The 15,658-nt window shown below is 40.1% G+C and overlaps 1 protein-coding gene across 6 annotated transcripts in view; it reads left to right on the forward strand.

Annotated features, from left to right (window-relative positions):
* Positions 1-227: 227 nt before the first annotated feature.
* Positions 228-15,658, forward strand: part of Cdc27 (cell division cycle 27) — a 43,999-nt gene continuing 28,568 nt past the window's right edge. For 3 of the 6 annotated variants that reach the window (XM_076935631.1, XM_034507265.2, XM_034507266.2), the window contains exons 1-3: positions 12,445-12,556; positions 14,000-14,147; positions 15,245-15,370. In XM_076935631.1, coding sequence (XP_076791746.1) covers positions 12,460-12,556; positions 14,000-14,147; positions 15,245-15,370 — 371 coding nt within the window. In that variant the 5' untranslated portion in view covers positions 12,445-12,459. The other 3 variants (XM_076935629.1, XM_076935630.1, XM_034507262.2) reach the window with 2 other exon arrangements.

Raw genomic sequence — 15,658 nt, forward strand, 5'->3', positions numbered from 1 at the left:
CTCTTTGGGCGTGGCCCAGTTAGGGTGGCTGATTGGACGAAGGAGTGGCTGAGAAGAGACACTTCCTATTGGGTCCAACCAAACAGTTTCCGGTAGCACTCGATAATTTCCGGCCACAGGCTCCTCCTCTGCCGACTCACCTCGGCTGTTTCCGACATCTTTCGGGCTTTTTCGTCTTGCTCTCGTTTCGCTTTCTCCACTTCGGCTATTTCCGTGTCTCGCTCGGAGAAACTCGGCAACCACTCGGCCTCCCCCATCCCCCGGTAACGGTCGCTGGTGAGTTTAAATGAGCCGGGGCTGGCCGGGCTGGAGCCGCTACGGGGGGGGCCTGAGGCACTGCAGAAAGTGGGTCTGAGCCTCAAGGATGACGGTGCTGCAGGAACCTGTCCAGGTAATCTAGCCCCTGCTCCCAGGCCTGGCACCATGCCTAGGTCGCAAAGCGAACAGGGACTTCGCGGCCTGCTGCGGCCTAGGCCCGGCTTCTCCCGCCTCCCTTTCGGCGAGCCCTGCCTGTCTCTCGTCCGTCCCGAGGCCTTATCCGCGGCCTCAGCCGAGGTTAGCCGGGTTCCCGCTTTACTTCTCGCCCCCTGTGCGAGCAGGGCTCGGCGGGAATCACTCGTTTTCCTTTGGTACTGGCGTCCGGCCATCCTCCTGTTAGTCTCGGGCCCTGCCTGCGGTGGGAGACCAGAGGCTCGGATGGAGCCCCGGGTACTGGCACAGAAGCGCTTTTGAACCGAGCTAGTGGGATTCCACACTAGTGGGGCAAGTTTGTTGGCATTTTCTTGGTTTTGTTTTACGTGAGATGATCTAGGGAAGGAGATAAAACCCTTATAAACCTAATTTTTGATACTAGTTTTTGTTTCGGTAGCACTTTTCTTGTCCACGGTAGTTCTCGTTCAGTGGATTTCCCACCGGACAATGACGATCTGGGAAGGGAACTCCCCTTCTCAGGCCCAGTGCTGCGGTGCAAACACCCAAGCAGGGGAGTGGGCGAAAGGGCAGGTCTGGATTTTCATGACCTCGGTTGGGCGTCAGGAGGCATTTTTATCTTGCAGGTTTAGAAGGTGCTTAGGAAATTAGAGATAATAATTGCTTTCCCATCCATTTCAATATCTGTCCATTCTTGAAGCCACACCAGGGTATGCGTTGGTGTACACGGTGCTGTTGTCATTGAAGAAACCCTATTGGGTTTTTAAGTGTGTGATGCAGTGCCAAGTCATTTTCCCCTCTGCCAGATCTGAAGAAACTGAACCTTTTGCCCGTTGGTGGTTGGTGATGGACCAGGTTTGGGAGATTTTCATCCTACTGTATGATCTTGACATGATCGAAAGAATTGGCCTCCGTTAATTACTGTCATTAGGCCATGAACTTTATTTTGAAGTTGTAAAGCAAACCGATTTTAGAATTTTGTGAATTCCCTTAGGTAAGTCTGTGACAACAAACAGTAAATGCTTCTAATGTGTCAGTACAGCATTTCCTTAATTTCTCGTCACAGCATAAAATACTGTTTTCCCTAGTTTGGCCTTGTTTCCAGCTGTTTACATGGTGACAGCTATTAGTATTTGAATTACTATAACTCAGGATTATAACTTCTGAACTGTTCATGTCTCTCTGTTGTATCAGTTCTCCCAAAACTGTATTTCTTAGTGTAGAGACCCTTGTAAGGTCCCTTTGAGGCCTATCATGAAATAAAATAACCAACAAGGTTTTCAGATGTTTCTTTTTATTTCATATTGTAGTTTGATCCTAATGATTGATTCTTTTGCATTTCGTGACCAAAAAAAGACTTCTAGAATGTTATGGTCGCTGTAATGATAGCATGTAAACCACTATTTAATAATTTTAATCTATATAAAAGCACGAGAGAATCAGGATGTTGTTTATGCTAGTTAGGACCCAGCATGTTTCCTGTTTCTTTATTGTTAGCAATAACACGTTTAATATCATTAAGACTAAAAAGTAAAATTTACCTCCCTTTCCTCTGTAATAGGTCCACTAGATTTTAGGGTAATGGTGAAGTTTTAGGGTCTGGGAAGGTAAGAATTGGGGTTATAATTTATAGTATAGCAAGGAGGCAAGAGGATCCGGAGTTCAAGGTCATGCTTAGCTATGTAGCAAGTTCAAGGCCGACGTGGAGTGCTGGAGACCCTGTCCCAAAACCCAAAACAACAAATAAGCAGCCAGCCTTGATCAGGACTGCTGTTGAAAATGGCCAAGAAATAAGAGATATTAAGTTAGTTGTTTTTTAAAACAGTACTTGTTCCATGTATTGGGGAAAAAATAGTGTTGAAACTTTGCTTTGTTCCTGGTGTTTCTAGGTATAGGAAAAAGTGGGCAGAAATAAATAATGGTCAACTGTTTGTTTCTACTTTTCTTCCCCCTTTAAAGTTTTTACATGGAATAACCAGTGGAATGTGCCAAACAGATTTAAATATAAGGCCCTTCTCAAGTCAGCTCTTATAGAAAAACTATTACTTTGTATTTGACTCTTTACAAAAAAATCTTTCATATTACAAGGCAAACCTTTATTTTGTGGCTTGCACTCACTGTGTAGGCCTGGCTGGGATTAAAGGCAGGTACCACATTACTAATTTGCCTGTAAAAGTTTACTTAATAAAATAGGTGGCATTTTTGTTTGTACGATGTTTTGTCTAACACTTATTGTGTATGCATATGGGTTTCTGTGAATCTTGGCAGCAAACATCTACCACCTGAGCCATTTCACCAACCCTGATGTTGCTTTAAGAGGCTTTTTATATAGATGCATCAACTGATAAAACTATATCAATTATTTTTTCAAGTAAAGCTTTATATAAGTATTGGATGAAAACAAGACTTTTTGATTTTAATATGCAATAGCATAACTGGATGCCAAATTTTGGCATGGTAACCTGAAACAGAAACCCCTACACTTGGAAAGTAGAGGCAGGAAAATAAGGAGTTCAAGGTCAGCCTTGAACATAAATGCATAAGATCCTAGCTCAAAAGACAAAACAAAATCATGCAGTAATTTGGTTACTATATACATATCATTATTTTAGGGTTTGATAAAATAGTGAAAAGGTGCTTTTGGCTTGAGCTTATGTGTCCCCAAGATGCATCTAAGATTGATTCAAAGAGTGTATGTGAGAGGTATAATGAGATGGACCAAAGCCACTACCTTGGGCTGAAGGCATCTAAGTGGGATGGGAAGGAAGGAGATAAAGGTTTTAGAGGTAGGAATTCAAGAAATAACTTGGAAAGTAGAAGTGTTCAAACACTGGCAAGGAGTGAGGTTGGGTTCTTAGAGTGGTATCAGAAATGACTGGCTGGGTATGGTGGCACACGTCTTTGATCTTAGTACTTGGGAGGTCCAAGCAGGTAGATCTCTGTTAGTTTAAGGGCAGCCTAGTCTTACTTAATGAGTTCAGGCTAGCCAGAGCTGCATCTTAAGACCCTGACTCAAAACAAACAAACCAACAAAACACAACAACAAAACCAAAACTAACCCCTCAGAAAAATGAAAGCTGCTTTTCTGCCTGATAGGATTGGGCTTAGATTTAGTAGATTAATAATGAATCTTGGCCTGGCTTTGTGCCTTCTTTGTAGCCCAGACTGGCTTCTAACTTACTATCTTGTCTCGGCCTCTGGAGTGCCACTACCCTTGTCTACAAGAGAATTTTAATAGACTATGTAATGAAAGCTATGTGTTGGGAATATTGATCTGATTTAATTGGTAAGGAGGAAAAAACAAGAGTTAGATACATAGACAAGTAGGGTGACCCAGCCAGTGGTGATGTGGACCTTTTGTTTTGGTTTGTTTGTTTGTTTGAGACAGGGTTTCTCTGTGTAGCCCTGGCTGTCCTGGAACTCACTCTGTAGACCAGGCTGGCTTCGAACTCAGAAATCCGCCTGCCTCTGCCTCCCAGGTGCTGGGATTAAAGGTGTGCACCAGCACTGCTGGGCCCGTTTTGTTTGTTTGTTTTGTTTTGTTTTTTAAGTTTGGCAGGATTGACTTTTTAGAGAAAGTGGGATGGGTTATGTATGTCTGAAGGAGTGTTTATTTACCAGATCTCTACCATTTGTGATAGCCAGAAATGCCTCCCACCAGTCATGGCTGAATGTGGAGTCAGGGAACCACCTAGATAAAGAACTGGTAGACTCAAACAGCTAGGTATGGCCACAGCATGCCGGTAATATTGTCACCTGGGAGGTAGAGGCCTGCCTCAGCTATATTCTAAGTTTGAGACCAGACTGGCAAAATGAGACCCTGCCTCAAAAGCAGAAATTTAAAAAAAAAAAATTCAATAAGTAAAAGCTAGAGTTGCAGAAGTAGAAATTAGATTCTATTGTATAAAATGAAAATTCTTTTTTTTCTTTATTTTTTTTTTTTTCAAGACAGGGTTTCTCTGTGTAGCCCTGGCTGTCCTGTAACTCACTCTGTAGACCAGGCTAGCCTCAAACTCAGAAATCCGCCTGCCTCTGCCTCCCAAGTGCTGGGATTAAAGGCGTACACCACCACCGCCCGTAAAATGAAAATTCTACAATGACATTTTTTGTTATGGTTCTTTTCTCCCTCCCTCCTTTCCTTCCTTTCTCATACCTTTTGTTGTATGAATCTTTTTTTTTTTTTTTTTTTGTCTAATACAAAACCAAACAATTATAGTAGTCCAATTTAAATCTGAGTACAGTTTACATTAAAATAATACTTGAACTGGGTCTGGTGATGATGCTTGGAATCCCAGGACTTGGAAAATAGAAACAGGACCTTGAGTTTAAGGCTAGCCTAAGCTACTTAGAGAGACCCTGTCTTAAAATATACAAATAAAATTATATTTCAGCAAGTTGTGATGATGTAAGCCTGTAATCCTGGTGCTTGAGAGACAGAGGCAAGAAAAGGAGTTGAAAGGCATTCTCCAATACTGCATAACAACTGTGAGCACGTTTGTGCTACAGGACTCTTTAAAAAAAACAACCAAAGCCTCACCTTCAGGTCTCCTGGTTTACTAGCCCACTTTTATTCTTGGGAATGCCTTTTGTTAAGATCTGTTTGTGTGTTTACATGTGCACATGCCCCCACATGTTTGCAGGTGTCCTTGGAGGCCAGAAGAAGGTATTGGGACACCTGGAACTGGAGTGACAGGGAATTGTGAGCTGCTCCATGTGGGTGCTCTAACTAAACTTAGTTCTCAGGAAGAAAGAGCAGCAAGCACTTTTAGCTACTGAGCCATCTCTTCAGCTCCCCCAACCCCACCCTTTTTTAAGTAAGTTACCTCTTCCTAGTCCATGCTTAACATAAAAGACAGCCTTTCCTCCACCTCTTTGCACGGTAGCTGTGAGGATTTTCACCTAACCTATACTTATTTTTCCTCCATAAACTCTACTTAATAAAGTTAACCTTGGGCTTGAAATACAAGGCCAGTTCCCCATCTCCACCCCCAAAAAACTTTAGTAATCAGAATAGACGGTGGGACCAGGGAGATGACTCAGTCAGGAAATGAATTGCTACATAATCGTGAGGTCCTGAGATTGGATTGCTAGCAAACAATCAAAAAGCCAGGTATGGCTGAGCTGCCTAGATGAAAAAAAGGGGGGCGGGGGGCAGAGTTCAGTTTAATCAGAGAGACCCTGTCTCAGGAGATAAGGCAGAACATGATAGGGAAAGACACCAGATATCCTTCTCTGGCCTCTGCACAGCAGTGCACATCTGCACACATATTCAAACACATATGAATACAGTAGTGTACAGCTAAAAAAAAATAAAGCTGCAACTGAGGAGAACACCCGACGTCAACCTCTGGCCTCCTTACACACATGAATACATTATTCAGTGCACACAAAGAATACATAGCAAGTTAAGAATTTGCAGCTTTATGCTGTTGGTTTGTCTTTTCAGTGAATCCAGCCCAGGACTGAATCATTAGTTTCCTCAGTGGAATGTCTCCTAAACATTTTGTTGAGTAGGAAGAAGGAAAGAATGCTGCCGTTTGGCTTTCTAACTTTGTTTTAGCAACTTGTCACCCATCTGGCTTTAATCTGGTGCCCTGGGTGCTGTGGTGCCCTGGGTGCTGTGGTGCCCCAGGTGCTGTGGTGCCCCAGGTGCTGTGGTGCCCTGGGTGCTGTGTCCAGCACTATCTGTTGGACAGGTTGCTGAGTTTAGCTGTGTTCATCATCAGCTACTAATCTGTAGTGATGAGAACAGCCCATTTCGCGTCCCATCGCCCCAGTGAGTTGCCTGTCACTCAGGCATTGAGAGACAACATTCCTCATTGCTGGTGCTTATGAGGAATTGGTGTTCTGAGCAAAGCTTGATACATATTTTTCTTCTTTTCCTCTTCCTCTTCCTTCTCTTCCTTCTTAATTTCTTTATTTTGGGACAAAATCTTATTATTTGCCCCAAGCCAGCCTGGTCCTATTTTATTTTAATTCATGTGATTAAGGCTCAGACATGACTTGGTCATCTGATTAATATCAGAAGCATCATCTTTATCTGCCTAGAGTTAGATATAGAAATTATTCTCTATAGAGAACATTCAAGAAATAGTTGCTTAGTCAAGTTAGAATGAACTGCCCTCATCCTGTTGTTTTCTGAGTAACATTTTGGCAGCAGATTGTTATATAATCCAAACAGTGAAGTTCTCTAAGGAGAGCGTCTGCAATGATCACATCATGTTTTACTCCTATCACATGATATATTTTATACATTACCTGTCACCAAAACCTGAACCTTCATGATAGAAAATAGAAAAGCAATTAGCTTTCTATTTCATAATGATGCCTGTATTCAGTCCTTCCTCCTCTCCTTCTATTTTGCCTTTTTGTTCATTTCTTCATGTAATACTGTATGTACATGGACATTTGTTTATATGCATACATTTATTATTGGTTAGATTTCATATATGAGAAGACATGTTTTTTCTGAGATTGTATGAATTCAACATATATATTACAATATTAGGTAAATAAATAATAATATTTTAGTATAATTACTTAGGTCCATCCATTTTTCTGCAGTTTTTTAAACTTTATTTTTTAGAGCAAAGTAGTATTCTATTTTTATATATACCAAATATATAAAAGTCCATATATACCAAATTTTCACCATCTGTTCATCTGTTGGTGGAAAACTAGGTTGGTTCCAGTAATCTTTTTATATCAAATAAAACAACAATAAACACCTTGACTCTTCTTTTAAATGAAGAAACACACTGAGCACTGTACAAAATATAAATAAATAGATTAAGTCTTCCTGTAAGAGTCGTTAAGTTACTTGTCTAAGACACAGCTGGTTCAGGGATTTGAACCCAAGTCCTTGGCTCTTGTCTTGTGTTCCCAGGGGTTATAGTGTGTTTAAAGAAGGTAATGCTGAAACAGGATGATTACAGCACAGCTTTCAGGTAGGACCATTGCAAGACTCCTGAGGACACTGTTTATAAGTTTAAAGGATTCTCCTCCTCCTCCATAGTCTTGTGTGCTTGATTCATCTCTCATGGATTCTGGGGATTAAACTCAAGTCCTGGTGTTTACCAGGCAAGTGCTTTACCAGCTAACCCACCTCCCTATCCCTGCAAAAAGGTTTCTTATTTTTGTTTGAGACAGGTTTCATGTAGCCTAGGCTAGTCTTGAGCTCAGTCCTCCTGCCTCCTCCTGCTAAGTTCTGAGTTACAAACATAAGCTACCATATCTGGCTACAAAACATTTGAAGACTGAAAATATAATGAATTTTAAGTGAATAATGAGGAATTTTTCTAGTTTTAGACAATATATTTGAAATCTTGTTGAAGAAAAATTAAAATGAAATTGATTTGAATATCTAAAAAGAGTTTATACTTTATTCTGTAGATAGGTATGTTGTAAACTGTCTTTACAAGGAGAATAACTAATTTGATGAGGAAGGAGAGAAGTGTGATGATATCAGAAAGACAGCAGTGACAGTGGCTAAAGCACATTGTATACTTACAGATATGTGCTAGGAGCTCCTGGTCTTCACTGTAGCTTTATGTTTTATAGAATCTGTTTTTTTGGTTTTTTTTGTTTTGTTTTGTTTTGTTTTGTTTTTTTTTTTGGTTGTTGTTTTTGTTTTTCGAGACAGGGTTTTTCTGTATAGCCTTGGCTGTCCTGGAACTCACTCTGTAGACCAGGCTGGCCTAGAACTCAGAAATCCACCTGCCTCTGCCTCCCAAGTGCTGGGATAAAAGGCATGCACCACCACTGCCCGGCTTAGAATCTGTTTTTAATTAGGGGATGGTATGTGTACGCGAGTGCAGGTGCCTATGGATGGCAGAGGTGCTATAGCCTCCCAAACAGATGTTACAAGAGCCTCTTGATATGGGTGTTGGGAATTTAACTCCATTCCTTTGTAAGAGCAGTCCAAGCCCTTAATTGCTGAGCCATATCTCCAGTCCTTGACTCTTCTTTTAAATGAAGAAACACACTGAGCACTGTACAAAATATAAATAAATAGATTAAGTCTTCCTGTAAGAGTCGTTAAGTTACTTGTCTAAGACACAGCTGGTTCAGGGATTTGAACCCAAGTCCTTGGCTCTTGTCTTGTGTTCCCAGGGGTTATAGTGTGTTTAAAGAAGGTAATGCTGAAACAGGATGATTACAGCACAGCTTTCAGGTAGGACCATTGCAAGACTCCTGAGGACACTGTTTATAAGTTTAAAGGATTCTCCTCCTCCTCCATAGTCTTGTGTGCTTGATTCATCTCTCATGTCTTCTCAGAAATGACTGGTTCCTGGACAAGAAACAAAAGTAAAAATTATGGGCAAGAATATGTCCAAAATACATTATATACATATACAAAAATGACATAATGAAAGCTATTATTCTGTATCATTAGAAAATGAACTTTGAAAAAAAAAAGAAAATGAACTTTGAGGGGTTGGAGAGATGGTTTGGGGTTAAGAACACTTGTTGCTTTTATAGAGAACCTGGGTTTGATTCCCAGCACCATATGATGACTCAAAACCTTCTGTAACGTCCAGTTCTGGGGACCCAGTGCCTTCTTTGGACTTCCCTGGGTACTAGGCACGTACGTGGTGCACATACATAAGTTTAAGCAAAACACTCATACACATGAAGTTAATCTAATTTTTTTTTCTTTTAAGTGAACTTTAAGGCATTGGAGAAATGACTTGCTAAGGTTCTTCCCACACAAGCCTGAGAACTTGAGCGAGTGTGATCCTGGCATCCATGTAAAGAGTTGAGTGTGGCCGCACACACCTGTAACCCCAGTGCTGGGAAAGAAAATATGATTGATCCCTGTGGTTCCCCTAGCTGGATCAGTGAGTTCCAGACTGAGATAATCCGGTCTCAAAAACTAAGGTGGAGAGTGATTGAGAAAGATACCCTACATCAATCTCTGGCCTCTGTGTATAAGCACACAAGCAGAAGTGAACTTTGAGGGCTAAGAATATTGCTTAGTTGGTAGAGTGCTTGCCTAGCATGCACAGAGTCCTTGGTTCAGTTCTACACTGTGTACCACAGTGACGGTACATGTCTATAATCTTGTACTTAGGGTGCAGACAGAAAGATCTAAAGCTCTTTCTCAGCTGCGTAGATGTAAGCTTGAGATGAGAGAGACTCTGTCTCAAAAACAAGCACAAGCTGGAAAGCAAATCCATCCTGTTCTGCAATGGATTTTAGCTGAAACTGGTAATAAAACCAGGTAAAATTCCAAGAGGAAGCTTTTTTAAGAATAATAATAAATTGCATGAGAAATGTATACATATATACATTATAATGCTGTTGTGTCGTATCACCTTACTGTTGTCAAGCTGAAAATCCCGCTCTGGTCTGTACAATGAGGTGTCTTGTGGGGAGGATCTCTTTTTTTCTTTTATGCTCTGAACTAGTAGATTGGCTCAGAAACAGTTATGTGGAAACTTTAAGGGAAATTTTTTTTAAGGAATGAAAATTCTGTTATGGACTAAAGCTTGTGTTTTGTTTTGAGTCAGGGTCTTTCTATTCCTGGCTGGTCTAGAATTTACTCTGTAGACCAGACTGGCTTGGAACTCTCAGAGATCTTCCTGCCTCTGTTTCCCAAGTGCTGGAATCAAAGGCATGTTCTCTGTCCTTAATCTCTGTGTTTATGAGCTGTTCTGTAAATTATGTTTAGATTCACCGCCCAGGCACTTAAGACCTCCCCAGTATGGACGGCCTTGGAATCACTAGTGCAGCTGTTAACTTGTGTACTCAGCCAGCACCTGTGATTTCGTGTGATTAAAAGCCATTTCTTCTCTGTTCTTAGCAATTGTATGATTTGAAGACACTGTTAATACAGTTTTCTTCAAAATACAAAAGAGAAAGGAATTTCCAGGACTGGAGAGGAACTCTTGTTCTTTCAGAGGACTAGGTTCTGTTCCCAACACCCACACGGCAGATCATAATCATCTGAAATTCCATTTCCAAGTGATCCAAAACTCTACACTGACCAGCTTGAACACCAGGCATGCCTATGGTATACAGACATGCATGCAAGTAAAGCACCCAGCACATAAATCTAAGAAACAACATTTTTTTAAAAAAAGGAACTCCCTTGGTTGGTAACTTTGCCCTTTTAATCATTTAAACCAATTCTGCAAATATTTATTAATAAGAGTCTATTATACACATGCATACGCACACACAGTAGGTTTCTGTGAACTATATCAGTACATCTTATAAATCTCAGGTTGTATACATTGCAGTATATATTTAAATGTATACCAAACCTCAAATATATACCAGGTTTTTAATCATATTTTTACTATATATGCCTTTTCTGAGGAGGTCTGTAGTTTTCACAAGATTTCCAGAAGAGTGTAGGTAGGTTGGGTGATGATGGTTCATGCCTTTAACACCAGCACTCTGGAAGTAAAGGCAGGCAGATCTCTGAGTTGAGGCTAGCCTAGTCTACAGAACAGGTTCCAGGACAGACAGGGCTACACAGAGAAACCCTATCTTGAAAAACAAAACCAAAAAAGTAACAACAAAAAGAGTATATATAAGAAGCAAGAGTTTTACTTTAGTATTTATTACACTGTGGAATTTACACACAGTGTTGTGGTTTTATCACTTAAATTAGTAATTCTGGGATGGAAAGATGGCTCACTTGGTAAATGTACATCTTTAATTTTAGGCAGAGGCGCTCTGAGTTTGAGGCTAGCCTGGTCTATATAGTGAGTTCAAGACCAGCCAGGACTACATAGTGAGACCCTGTCTCACAAAAAGGAGTGGAAGGAAGAGTGGCTAGAGATGAGCAATAGTGAGTTTGCCGGAATCGGGGGGGGGGGGGGGGGGGACAGAAAAAAAAATATTCACACAGAGCATCACTGCTGTGCTCCGAGTAGATAAGTATGTTGCTGTCTCTTACAGGCAAATTCTGTAAGAAGGAATAGTCTGTGGCTAATAGTGTATGGATAAATTAGCAGCAAATATGGTGGAACATTTTACAAGGGTTCTATATGTTCCTATATGTTCCTATATGTTCTGTATGTTTTAAATGTGGCAGAATCCTAGAGTAATCCAACAAACCTTTCTAACAGGTCCTATTTTCATTTAGTGGCCTTATGAATCTTTTTCCTCAACTCATCTTTATTTCCCAAAAAAGAAGAGACCCTCTAGCCCTAACATGTCCCATTAGTGTGGTGTAATAATCAATAATATAAATATTCCTTTCCATGAGGTTGAACATTATTGAATTGATCTGTATGAAAGTGTTTTAAAATAATCATGTTTAACTGCTGGCAGAGAAATATAACATATCCAAACATGTACACATACACATAATAGAGACGTGGGTCGGGGGGTGGGGAGAGAAGAGGCTAACTCTCCCTGGCATGGACTCACTATCTTCCCAGTCCCCTTACTAAAAAGTAAGTAAGTAAGTAAGTTAGTTTTGGTGAAGAAAAATGGTATATAAACGTGTAGAAGATTGGAGTCATGCAGGGATTAAGAGTAAATATAGATATATTGGAAGCCTTTGGTGAAAGACCTGATGTAGCACAATGGATTTACTCTGATCATTGCTGTTTTATGACTTAAGTTAGTGAAATTGGGCTGGAAAAATGGCTCACTTGGTAAGAACACTTGCTTCTGTCATAGAGGACCTAGGCTTGGTTCCCAGCACTTGCACCAGGACTCTCATAACCATCTCTAAGGGATCTGTCCTGCCCCAGCCTCTGCAGCTGTCTACACACATGTAAGATACAGAAAGAGATAGATAGGTAAGAGTAACCACAGCAGGTGAGATGTCTCAGCAAGTTAACAAAGTCGCTGCTGAGCCCAGTGACCCGAGTAAGTTCCCTTGGACCCACGTGGTAGGAGGCAAGTTATCTTTGACCTCCTTCCCGCACACACATGCCCACCTGCTACACACACATGCACATAGAAAAGTAAATAAATAAATGAAAAAATAATACAAATAAATAAATTATGCATAATAACTTGAGTATTATGTTCAAGACAGTGCCAGAAGTTACTCTGTGTATATTTATGTGCCTTCTCTATCTACAGGCTGCTATATGGCAAGCACTAAACCACTATGCTTACCGAGATGCAGTTTTCCTCGCAGAAAGACTATATGCAGAAGGTTTGTGATCTGTTCATTTGTATAGAACCATAAATGAATAAAATAGATGGAATTCATCACTTTTTGTGACTAACAAGGCTCTTTTTCCATTCTTTGTCCTTAGCTCTTTTTTTATTTTTAGTTATGTGTATATATGTGTGTGGGTACTTCTTGAAAATAGTGTCCTCAAAGACCAAAGGCATCAATTCCCCTAGAGTTAGAGTTATGAGCCTCCTCAAATGTGTTTGAAATCTGAACTCCAATCTTCCTTAAGATCACCATATGTTCTTAATTGCTCAGCTATCTCTCTAACTCCTTTCTGTGTGTGAGCGTACAATTTGAGTATGGCTGAAAACAGGGCAACCTTGGGTGTTTTTTCCTCTGGCACCTTTTACTTTTCTTTTTGAGATGAATGTCAGCATCCTGAAACCTGTCAAGTAGGTGAAGTTGTCTAGCTATTGAGCCCCAGAATTCTCCTCCCTCCACCTCCTCAGTACTGGAATTAGAAGCCTGTGCCAGCTTTTTCATAGGGTCCTAAGAAGCAGGGCAAGTACTTTACTGACTTATTGCCCAACTGTTTCATTTTTGTTTTGAGACAAGTTTTCTGTATCTCACGCTGGCCTTAAACTCTCAACTATCCTTCCGCAGTCTCCCAAATTCTGGAATTAGGGACAAGAGCCACCATGCATGTTTTGTTTTGTTTTTCAGAAAATATTTTTACTGTTTTTTGTTTTGTTTTTAATGGGCTGGACATGTGCTCTGGCCTATGTGGATGTCAGAAAGGTCCAGGGGTTTTCCTTCAGGTCCTCAGGCTTGGCAGCAACCATCGCTGCCAACTGAGCCTTCCCAGACCCTAAACTTTTGTTTTGTCTTAGTATTTGGTATTAGAGAGGAACAATGTTTTTTTAATCTGTCCATTTTAATGTAGAAACATTTTTCACCACAGAAATGAGGTTTATTTTCCCTTCATAGTAAAATTTAACTTCTGTCTTCCTAAGAGGTCTGTTAAAAAAATTATCTAAAATAAGATGCTTTCCTAGTAGTGTGTTAAGGGTAGAGGTGTGTGTATTTGTGTTTGCATTTCTTACATACAGAGAATTCTTCATAGAGAGAATGTAGTTGTCTTCATCTTACTACTACCTTAGTTCTTAGAGAGAGATGATCAGGAACTGGCAAACTGACTTTTATCTTCTTTTTTTTGTATATCCTGACTGGTCTGGAACTTGAAGTGATTTATTTGCTTCAGCCCACTGAATGCTGAGATTACAGATGTGGACCACCAACCTTACCTGTTCTAACTTTACCTGTTCTGTCAACAACTGATTGCTCCATAATTCAAATTTGCATTAATAAATGTTTTGAACTAAATGGCAATGACATGCTAAATTTTTTGTTGCTTGTTTATTGGCAAACTGAATAAATAATAGGTAATTTATCTTTTCTTTTTTCTTTGTAATGTCTTAGTACATTCAGAAGAAGCCTTGTTTTTACTGGCAACTTGTTACTACCGCTCAGGAAAGGCTTATAAAGCATATAGACTCTTGAAAGGACACAGTTGTACAACCCCACAGTGTAAATACCTGCTTGCAAAGTGTTGTGTTGACCTCAGCAAGTAAGTGTTAAAATCTCTTTTATCTAATTTGGTTAGACTTTGATTGAATTTTGGATAAAATTCTTGTAACATTAAACTCTTGACTTTGTTTCCTCTCTTTTGAGTAACAGTTGAGATGTTTGCACCAGTGATGTTAATGTGGTCATGTAGAGGGCGTTAATGTGGTCATGGAGAGATTTCATTATAATGGTGATAAATACAATTCATTTTTGGTGCTGGAGCTCTTTAACCCTGGGCCTCATATAAGCTAGACAATTACTTTTACACAGGGCTGGGGCACAGTGGTAAAGCACTTGCCCAGCGTGTGTGTGGCTTTGGGTTCAGTTCCTGGGACTGTCAAACAAAACTAACTGAGCTACATTGTAAGTCCCAAAATAATGCAATTTAAGAGAAGTAAAGTTATAACTAACTCTTTCCAGCTTCCAAAGTGATTCTTAGTCTCATTTCCTCTGGCCTGGCTTTCATGGTTAAGCAATTTAAATAAGCCTAGAAACATGACAGTTCACAGTTCAAGGATAGGTGATATATGGTGTTCTTTTGAAATCATTGGAGAATTACTGCCTATCTCTGCCACTCGAAGTAAGGGACATACCAAAGTTTAACTACCATTAATCTTTCTGACCATATTCCAGATCTGGTGGCAGGTGGAACTGCAAATTAAATTCTGGCAAATGTATTCATCTACAGATGAAATACTGGCAAAAGTGTCTAAGTAGATATTTAGTCCCATATATGTGTTGGTTTTTTGTTTGTTTGTTTGTTTGTTTGCTTTTTGTTTTGTCTTGGTTTTCTTGAGGTTGAGGTTGTTTTTTGAGACAGGGTTTCTCTGTGTAGCCCTGGCTGTCCTGGAACTCACTCTGTAGACCAGGCTGGCTTCAAACTCAGACATCTGCCTGCCTCTGCCTCCCAAGTGCTGGGATTGAAAATTTAAGATCATAAATCTCTAGCTTCTTAATGATTCTAAGTACATAATTGCCACTATTCTAAAAATACCATTAACTTTTCACTGTGTCTGTCATTGGACTCAGAATGACAATGAAAGGTAGCTTCATGAAGTGCTTTTTATGTTGACATTAAAATAAATTTATATTTTAAAGGCTTGCAGAAGGGGAACAGATCTTATCTGGTGGAGTGTTTAATAAGCAAAAAAGCCATGACGACCTTGTCACCGAGTTTGGTGATTCAGCTTGCTTCACTCTTTCCTTGTTGGGACATATATATTGGTAAGTGCAAGTGACTCAAGACTACCAGGAAGAGTCTTCTGTATAGAAGTGCTCTGGACTGTGCCCATTATGATATAGTTTATATTGATGTTTACAAACACAAGTTGGCTTTGTTTCTAACCTTTCCCACCATGGCGTCATTACATCTGTTAAATAGTAAGGATGCTGATCTCATTTTACACTGACTTAGCCTAGTTAGTGAGAATAGCTGCAGCAGCTGGAGCAAGTGCTTACCACTTGGAAGTTGAGTGATTTGTTTTCCTTAATATTAAATATCATTGCTTCTCC

The sequence above is a fragment of the Arvicanthis niloticus genome, chromosome 6 (genome assembly GCF_011762505.2).
Source record: "Arvicanthis niloticus isolate mArvNil1 chromosome 6, mArvNil1.pat.X, whole genome shotgun sequence".
Lineage (NCBI taxonomy): Eukaryota > Metazoa > Chordata > Mammalia > Rodentia > Muridae > Arvicanthis > Arvicanthis niloticus.